We start from the raw sequence: 9,530 nt of genomic DNA on the forward strand, positions 1-9,530 counted from the left end.
TGATTCGAACACGAAATTTTTTTAATAGGAATCTCTACTCTTAAATAGTCAAATATTATTCATTACATTCGTTTTATTCGAGGACTTAAATCTTGTGCAGCTCCTCATTAAATGATATAACTGCCTATAAATAATTAGTAAAAAAATATTGTAAAAACTTAACAAAACCGTTATAAAAAGAATCTAAGCCGTTGCACAAAATGACTCCGTTTAGTCAAGCGAACAGATTTAGCGCAGTTCCGCGTGACCCAAGTTACCTCCATTTATTACTAATCCCACCACTCAATGGTACAAATTCACACAGTTACACAGTAGAGAGAGAAACGAGAGAGAGAGAGAGAGAGAGAGAGTAGCTTGACGTTTACTCCAAGAATCAAAAAATGGTGAAGTTCTTGCTTCAGATCTCCGCCGAGCTCAAGATTTTATTTGTTTAATTTAGCACTATGTCAGTTAAAACCGACAGTGGGTTGAATACTTTATATTTTAATTGCTACTTTATGTCGGTGTCATTTGCCATCATGTCAGAAACGCACATTACTTTTAACTGACGTAATGTTCGGTGTCGTTTTTAACCGACGTTAATTCGTGGCGGATTAAGTGGACAAACCAACGTAGAAGCCTTTTCGTGACTCTAGCAATGGTGTCACTATTCTAATCCAACATTGCATGGTTTTTATGTCGGATGTTTATCAAATTTCCGATAGAAATTAGAGTTCTTGTCGGTTTTTGCTTCGCCAGTGATAGCCTAAAAATCTTGGTTTTAATAAATTGTAATTGACACTCTAAAAATCTTACATAAAGTCTATTACATCAATTAAGTAGGAAAAGCAAGTAAAACAGATGGCCAGCATTCCCCAACAAAATACAAACTTATTTGGAAACCTCTTGTAAACATCCAAAAACTGAATCTGGTTCAAATGTGGTGCAATCTTTTGGGCATAAATGGAAAATATGCCACTTTGGTAGAACTTTAAGATGTTAACTAATGAATTTTTTTTGCAATGTATATGGAATAAATATTTCACTTCCATACCTCTTAACTGTTGATTTGTTAAATCTAAATATAAATCTAAAGGTATAAATAAGGTAACTTAGGAATAAAAAAAAAATCGATGGAAAAAGAAAAAAAGATAAAATAAATAGAAAATGATACGATCGGTACTCTATTACATATTCACTTCGAAGACTGTTGCTAACAATATAGCGACTAAATTTGATTAAAGTCGCTCTCTAAGTACCGATCCATCTTTTCAATTTTTACTTTCTTTTTCAATTATTTTTTTATTTTTTTATTTTTGTGTGTGTGTGTGTTAATGTTTCTTTTGTTTCTCTTACCATAATAACAAATTATCATATTCATGTTCTTCAAAATATATTTTTTCGTGCAAAATCTATTATAATTCATATTTAAACATTTGAGATCAACGATTTAAAACCTAAATCTAAAGATATTTTTCTATTTTTCAACTAGTTCAAATCATGAAGTGGTTTGATTTTGCATTTTGAGATACTACCTAGTTAAATTTTATTCTTGGTTCTTTATACAAGCGATATTGAGAGGAAAGAAATTCAAACACATGGATCAGAACTGCTCATATTATAAATCACTAATTAATATCGCCTCTACAAAAAAATCAATTAAAAATAAGGTCGTTTAGTCATCAAACTATATAAAAAGTTAAAAACAGATGAACGGAATTGGTAAAAACATTACGAACCATTTATTTATTTGTTACAATAGATTAACTAAACGACTTTAAATTTAATTCATTTTCTACAAAGACAATATTTATATAGTGATGTATAATATAAACGGTTCTGATCATAAGAAGCTCTGCAATTCGAACACAATTTTTTTTTAATAGGAGTCCCTTCTCTTAAGCAGTCAAATATTGTTCATTACATTCGTTTTAGTCGAGGACTTAAATCTTGTCCAACTTCTCAGTAAATGATATAACTGCCTATAAATAATTAGTAAAAAAATATTGTAAAAACTTAACAAAACCGTTGTAAAAAGAATCTAAGCCGTTGCACAAAACGACTCTGTTTAGTCAAGCGAACAGATATAGCGCGGTTCCGCGTGACCCAAGTCACCATTTATTACCAATCCCGCCACTCTGTGGTACAAATTCACAGTTACTCCAAGAATCCAAAAATGGTGAAGTTCCTGCTTCAGATCTCCGCCGAGCTCAAGAATCTGACCTACCTTCAGCCGCAGGACGGCTGCGACGACCCGGACTACTCCTATCTCTTCAAGGTAAGACCTACATTTCCCTCCTTCCTCTTGGTTTTTGCCTCCAATGCGTTTCGCTTTGCTATTTCGGTTTGCGTTCTTGTTTTCTAGGGTTTCTGGCTTTGAATTGATGTCGATTTTTCTCGTCGCTAAATCTGCAAATGGTTAGTCGACGCATTGACATGATTCTATTTTTTTTTTGTGGTTTTTGTTGCTGAGATGTGAGTGGTGTGGAGAGCTGAGCCTAAGAGAAACTCGTGTGAGCTTGAACGAGACTGTTCCTCTTCCAGCCCGCAATAAGAGAACCGCTAATGTCATCCGCAAGAGAACCGCTAAGGTCATCCACAGGAGAACCGCTAATGTCATCCAGAAGGTAATCCCTCCATCTCTCTCTCTCTCTCTCTCTCTCTCTGTCTGTCTCTCTTGATTACATTTGTATGTAAAGGTTTTAGGGTTTGGTGAGAAAATCCAAGGATTCTTGTGTTTTCGCGTGTTCTTGCTTGGATGAGTAAAATGCTGTGTTTGTTTGAGTGCCTAGTACGGTCTCGTATCGTTTCACTTACCCTGTATTAAATCAATATGATGTATGCCTCCGGGGATGGGATGTTGGGTAATTCTATGCAGTTTATGTGAAAGTGGTTCTTATTCCATTCGTTGTTCGACTGATAAGAATTGTTGTTGATAGTTGCACTCGCCACTCGGTTTAGTGAGCTCTGATTTTACACACTTTTGCCACCGTGATTTGTGATATTTCTGGTTGAAATTGTGTTTGTTACATACAGGGAACTTATCGATTTTGTTGGCTACATTATTCCTGTTTCATAATTTGATCGTGTGTGGATATGGGGCTTCTTCTAATGTTTTGGTTTTACACAATATTTTCTGGTTAAGTTTGTTGCAAATTTTTCCCTTGTAGTGCAAGCTTTGTGAGCGGGTTGGAATGATCCTGATGCACCCAGGCCTTGGCAAGCCACTGACCCAGGCAGCAAGTGATGCCAGGCAGTTCGCCCCCATGATGATTTTTTATTTCAGAGGTTTTGTACCCGTGGACTTTGTATTTGTTGGTGGCTGGAGAGCTGAGTCTGTAAGTTTCTCTTCTTTGGACGCAACTTTCAATCGTATAAAAGTGCCTTCTGTAGGGCCTGTACCTCAGGGGCCGTAAAGTGCCTTCTGTAGGGCCTGTACCTCCTATGAACTTCAGCACATACGTATAAAAGTCTTGCTATTTGGACAACATTCTACTGACCACATTGCTGAAACGGTGTCCACCCCTATTAGAGATGTGTCAGTAAATGCGATACAAATAACATTATTTATCTGTTGAATACTTTCGTTATTCGCCTCTTAACTTCAGTGCTTAAGCGTTAAGGATTGAATTATCACCAAATTTATTTGTCTTTGCATCTTTTATGTCAAATTAAACTAGTGTTCATTTCTTTTGTAGCCGAATGGCATAAATTTTGAGCACATTGACTTGTCGGCAGGGAAGTTTGTTGAGTATGATGTGGAGTACCCAGTTATGATTTCTAATCTTCTGGCTGCTTTTGTGGTTGGGTCTTTTATGCCGCCTGAAATTCGTCATGTTTTTTAAAACTTGGTATGTGAAGCTAACTGTTTGTCTGTGAATAAGATAAAACTTTAGAGCTAATGTTGCGACACGTACTCAGTTGTAAAAGGATATAGTTACGTAGATACGGCATGTTATACTGTTAAACTTTCCAAATGAATGCATGAATAGTTCTACGATTCTACTTCTCTTGAGTAGTTTTAACTGCTTGTTTGTTTTGAGCGTGGTTGGATGAGACCACACCTTGACAGCGGCTTCGGCTATAAAAGCCTATACTTGGTTGTTTTTGACAGTCCATGAAGCTGATGTACAAGACAGACTTAGTTGTCTTACATATACTTCTGTGATGTATTTATTTCAAAATGTATATATCTGTTGTGTTGTGTGCCCCATTGCCGTGGATTGTAGTAATACTATGTGATGGTGCGATGGGTGACAAATATACAAATTCTTCTCGTGATTTGGGTTCGATTTGCGAGTGAAGGTGGGCTTACATGGTTTCTGATATACCACCTTCTCCTAAGAGTCCAGTTTCTCCAAATCACGAGACGAAATTGTAGAAGTCCCACTTGGGCCTGCAGTCTATATACGGCCTTTCCTCTAACACTACCATCACTAGTAAGCACACGAGCGATTTAAAACTATCCGATCTTAACAACAAGGCAATTTAGATTATTTAAATTCGATTCAATGGTCTCTATTAACTTATTTTACTAGTTCACTTTACACAAATTAAATACTCTGATCTCTTTTTCACACAAACCAAAGATTCAAATTTTCTAATCCTTAGCCTCCAAACACCAAGATTCGAAGAGAATCCTAATTCTATTTCGTAGTCGGAACACTTTGAGCACTGTTTTAAAGGGAAAAATTCTTACTAACATAAGCTACACAAAATTAACCGCATTTAGATGTTTTTTTCTGTATTTTTTTGGTTTTTGAATTCAATAACAAGACTTTTTGTGGTTGAAGAACCTCTTAATCTCATCCATAACGTTCTATTAGAATCAATTTTAAGCATAAAATTTAAATTTGATACCCTATATGGCACTTTGACATATTTTAAAATTTGGCCTAATTGGATAAATGCTCATGGTGGTGATAAAGTATTCGGAAGATAGCTAATGTGGTAAAAAAATTCGGATTTAAACCTTTGTGGTGAAGTTCGTTAGGAATTAAGCCCAAAATTAAAATTTTCGTTAGTTTCACCGTTAAGTTCCTTTTTCTTTTTCAATTAAGGGGAAGGGGTGTGATATCCACACACCCTATTTTACTTCTCACATACTTTTTTAATTTTCAGCAGTCAGATCGAATGAATTGAAGAAGATCAACGGACATAAATTATCAAAGGTGTGTGAGAAGTAAAATGGGTTGTGTGGATAGCACACTCCAAAGGGAATTCGCTTCAGGGGTTTGTCAATTCTAGAATGCCAAAAAGTAATGCTAGCTGCAAAGCCAGGTGGAGAACCTTCGCCTGAGGGTCTTCTATGGCTACTTTTAACCATAAAGGTTTTGGTGATAACTTCGGTGTTGTTGGTGACAATAGCTTCGGCAACCCTGACGCTCCATTTGTTTGGTTTTAGTTGAGAACAAAATGGTATTGGGAAAAATAAAAGCCCTTTCTCTGGATTATGGTGCAAATTTCAGTTTCTTTGGTTTTAGTTGAGAAATTGTTACAGAAAACCTAAACACACACACTCTTGAGCTTTTTCAAGTACTCAGAAGAAATTTTGAAGTGAAATGGAGCAGGGTGTTTTGCTACTCTGTTAATAAACTGATTGGAGTTATTCGAATAAAAAAAAGTGCAAACACATGGAGGCAACAGTCAAGTTGATTTCAAACTTTGGTTTGGGTGCTTTGTAATTGGCAATGGTGGTGGAGGAAATTTGGTTGTTGAGTGTGGAGTTATGGCTAATGAAGTTAACGGAAATTTTGTTTTTGGGTTTAAATAATAACAGACTTCACCACAAGGGTTTAAATCTGAATTTTTTTACCACGGAGGCTCCCTTCCAAATACTCTATCACCATGAGGACGATTTATCCAATTAGGCCATAAAATTCTGCTCCCCACTCAATATATCAAATTAAATTATTGTAAACAATAGTAAAAGTAATAAAATGCATTTAATAATCAATTAAAAAAAGATTCGAAATTGCTGTCAATTTTGGGTATCAAATGCCAATTCATGTCATGCCACATCAGATTTGGCTTTTTGGTTAAAAAACATTATTGCTGCTTTGTTTTTTTACTGTTATTGCTGCTTTGTTTTTTTTACTGTTATTGCTGATTTAACATTTTGACACCTCCAGGTCCTTCATTGAAGATGCTCTTAAGTGTTTAAATAACAATACTCATCATAAAAATCCTTGAACGTCATTGGAAAGGCACATTCTTCACCCATTTTACCAATCATAGACAGAAAATACATTCTCTTTGGCACAATTTTTTTTTTTTTTTCCAAATCCTCCATGGTACAATTTTTTAAAAAGAAAAACAATATTATCTACATTAAAGGACGTGAGAGTAGTCTGAACCTTATAATGAGCGATGCATAATAATGTGACTTAAATTTGCATTTGTACAAATTTAGCGACCAACTTTGTTTTTAATGACAAAAGTAGATACTTGTGCCTATCGCTCATTTATTTCTTTGATTTGTTACCATTAAAACTTATATATTTTTCACCTCTGCCATCTCAAAATTACCCAAAATAAGGCAACTCGATCAGGTAAGTTAGTTCGTCTTCGTTTCTTCCCACCCGACAAACCGATCCCATCTCCTTCTAACTCGCCTCGCGTGAGGAGAATCATCAAAATTCAAACATAATAAACTTTCTTAAAATCTCAGAGATTCCTCTTATCTTAAATCTCACACAAAACGCACGCTCTCAAATAATTCAGACAACCCTTGTTGCTGTCCCTCAAGCCTTCTCTGCGTGTCCGCCTTCTCATGTTCTTCATCGAAGTGACCACTTCTCGTACTCTCGGGCGCAATCCAAGCGGTGAAGTTTAAGGATCCAAACCCTCCTTTCATGTCCTTCAATTCGGCCTCCAACCTTTTACAGTCACATGGTATGTCATGCTTCTTTTCTGATTCATAAGCAGTTCGATTCGTTTAACATTCGATCCCAGCTTAGATTCTTGTTTTAAGCTATGACCTTGATTTATCGACAACCCATGTGAAAAAGTCAAGATTTTTATGCAGCATGTGTTGAGTTTAGATCTTGGTATGCTGTAGAATTAGTTTTCAGATCTGCCAGCATATAGTTTTTGCTTGGTGGGGTTGTAATTTCGGAGAAAAGTGAGTTATTTCGATTGGAATATGGTTAATTTTAAGTCCAGTTTACTATCTGTGATACGAGTTGTTGGACTCTGCAATTTGTGCTGGTTTGAGAGAAGTTAGTTCTTGTCAAAAATTTTGATCTCAGACACTTGGAGGTACCCTGTAGAAATCAGAAGAGTTGAGGAATTTGATTCTGGTGGGGTGTTTTTATCGGGATGCAGAACTTGCAATTGAGGGTTGTGCCGGTGGAGGAAGGCAAGGACGCCGGTGTTAGTAGCAGCCGCCCAAGCCAAACGAAGGCCTTGCCGATTAGGCTACTTCAGTTATTCGCGCTGTTTCTGGTTTTCTGTATTACTTTCTCAGTCATTAGCATATACACAATTCGGCATTTTGGAATCAATGGCATGATGACAACAGTTGCGGCCTCTTTCCAGCCGTGCCCTGAGGAACCAAAAGGTTTGGATCGATGGATTAAGCCGCCATCAAGTGTTAAACACACCATGAATGATGAGGAATTGTTGTGGAGGGCTTCTTTTACGCCTAGGATAAAGAAATATCCTTTTGAAAGAGTACCAAAGATTGCATTTATGTTCTTAACTAAGGGGCCATTGCCGCTGGCACCCCTTTGGGAGAGGTTTCTGAAGGGACACGAAGGGCTTTATTCAGTCTACGTTCATTCACTACCATCGTTTCAACCCCATTTTAATCCTTCGTCGGTTTTTTATGGGAGACATATTCCAAGCCAGGTATGCACCTATCTATGTAATATTGAATCCGTTTATGATATTCCATGTTCTACTAAAGATTCTGCAATAAGTGCACAATATGTGTTTTTGGGTTTGGTATTCGTTCAATATCTTTTCTTCTTTCAATGGTTTCTCTGGCGTTTTCTTTTTGCACATCTTGATTTTCTCCGTGGTGAGCACACACACCCCGGTTGCTTGCATTAGGGTGTGTATCCAAAGCTTAAAATATAACGAAAATGGAATGTGTCCCTGCAAGAGGTGGTAATTTTTCGAGATCACCAAAGAAAGGGTTAAATCTGTGTATTGGTAGAAAAGGGGCAATTCAACTTTAACACTTTTGGATATACAGTGATGTAGGATACCATCTCCGGGGGAGGGAAAACGTTTTAGATCTGGAAATATGTAATGCAATATCTCTAATATATCAGCTAAGAGTTTTGGTGTTCCCCTGCGCAGGTTGCTGAGTGGGGAAGAATGAGTATGTGTGATGCCGAGAGAAGACTCCTTGCTAATGCATTGCTTGACATATCCAATGAACGGTTCATTCTTCTTTCTGAATCATGCATTCCGCTCTATAATTTCAGTGTCATTTACCACTACTTGATGAAGTCCAAGTACAGCTATGTGGGTGCATTTGATGACCCCGGGCCATATGGAAGAGGACGCTACAATGACAACATGGCACCTGAAGTGAAAATATCCAAGTGGCGTAAGGGCTCTCAGTGGTTTGAAGTTAACCGAAAGCTTGCCATCACCATTGTCGAGGATACAAAATTTTACCCCAAATTTAAAGAGTTCTGCAGGCCCGCATGTTACGTTGATGAGCACTACTTCCCCACCATGCTAACCATTGAAGCTGGGAATTCTTTAGCAAATAGAAGCATCACTTGGGTAGATTGGTCAAGGGGTGGTCCTCACCCGGCTACCTTTGGAAGAGCGGATATCACCGGGGAATTTTTGAAGCGAATTTTTGAGACTCAACGGTGCACTTACAATGACCGGAACTCTACAATCTGCTTTCTTTTCGGAAGGAAGTTTGCTCCAAGTGCCATGGAACCTCTTTTGCATTTAGCACCAAAGTTTTTGGGCTTCTAAGCAGATAACTTCTGGAGCCGAACGAGCGTGCGAAATTCGACCGGTGTGTATTACTCGTTACCATAAATTCAACCTCAGTTGTAATGTTTACTAGTTTGGGGTGTCACTTGATAGCACTTTGGCAAACTATACTGTTTAAAACTGTATCAGATGTACAGAGAAGTAGGCGCCCAATTTAGCTTTGGCATTCCACATTTTTGTATTGAGAATTTGATATCATACATACACTGTATTTGAAATAACATTTTCTTGATTCTGTTCTCTTTTTTCTGTGCGCATGAATCATAGCATATTGTACCAGTGGCGTAGCTATGATTTTTAAATAATGGGATCATAATATCAACTAAAAAGCTTCATTGTGCCATTTCGTTAAGTACCTAGTTGGCAACTGCCAATTCCTATCAGCATATGCCGAAAGTTATGCCAACATAAGTAGACAACTATTATTATTTATAAAGGCTTATTGAGGGTGGATGCAGGATACTATGGAGAAATGTTGAAGACTGCCAATGCTTTTCAACTATAGTATTTAATACAAGAAGAGAGAAAATGAAGACAAAAATGATAGAAAAAAATAAAATAAGTAAGCGGAGAAGGTTGAAGTT

At 37.1% G+C, this 9,530-nt stretch overlaps 2 protein-coding genes across 3 annotated transcripts; both read left to right on the top strand.

Annotated features, from left to right (window-relative positions):
• The first annotated feature begins 2,155 nt into the window (after positions 1 to 2,155).
• Positions 2,156 to 3,948, top strand: LOC103929670 (UPF0587 protein CG4646-like). The gene is given in 5 exon segments (XM_048588187.1): positions 2,156 to 2,256; positions 2,447 to 2,606; positions 3,150 to 3,317; positions 3,678 to 3,776; positions 3,779 to 3,948. Coding segments are annotated over 5 exon segments (555 nt in total). The 3' UTR covers positions 3,806 to 3,948.
• A 2,552-nt stretch (positions 3,949 to 6,500) lies between these two features.
• Positions 6,501 to 9,191, top strand: LOC103929645 (glycosyltransferase BC10). 2 transcript variants are annotated; one of them, XM_009338870.3, is made up of 3 exons: positions 6,501 to 6,873; positions 7,230 to 7,830; positions 8,287 to 9,191. In XM_009338870.3, the coding sequence occupies exons 2-3, from the start codon at positions 7,300 to 7,302 to the stop codon at positions 8,923 to 8,925; spliced, it is 1,170 nt and encodes a 389-aa protein (XP_009337145.2). In that variant the 5' UTR covers positions 6,501 to 6,873; positions 7,230 to 7,299; the 3' UTR covers positions 8,926 to 9,191. The 2 variants fall into 2 exon arrangements, with proteins under 2 accessions (XP_009337145.2, XP_048444434.1); XM_048588477.1 differs by having other exon boundaries at positions 7,306 to 7,830.
• Positions 9,192 to 9,530: the final 339 nt, after the last annotated feature.

The sequence above is a fragment of a genome, unplaced genomic scaffold (genome assembly GCF_019419815.1).
Source record: "Pyrus x bretschneideri cultivar Hongxiangsu unplaced genomic scaffold, Pyrus_bretschneideri_v1 Contig28, whole genome shotgun sequence".
NCBI lineage: Eukaryota > Viridiplantae > Streptophyta > Magnoliopsida > Rosales > Rosaceae > Pyrus > Pyrus x bretschneideri.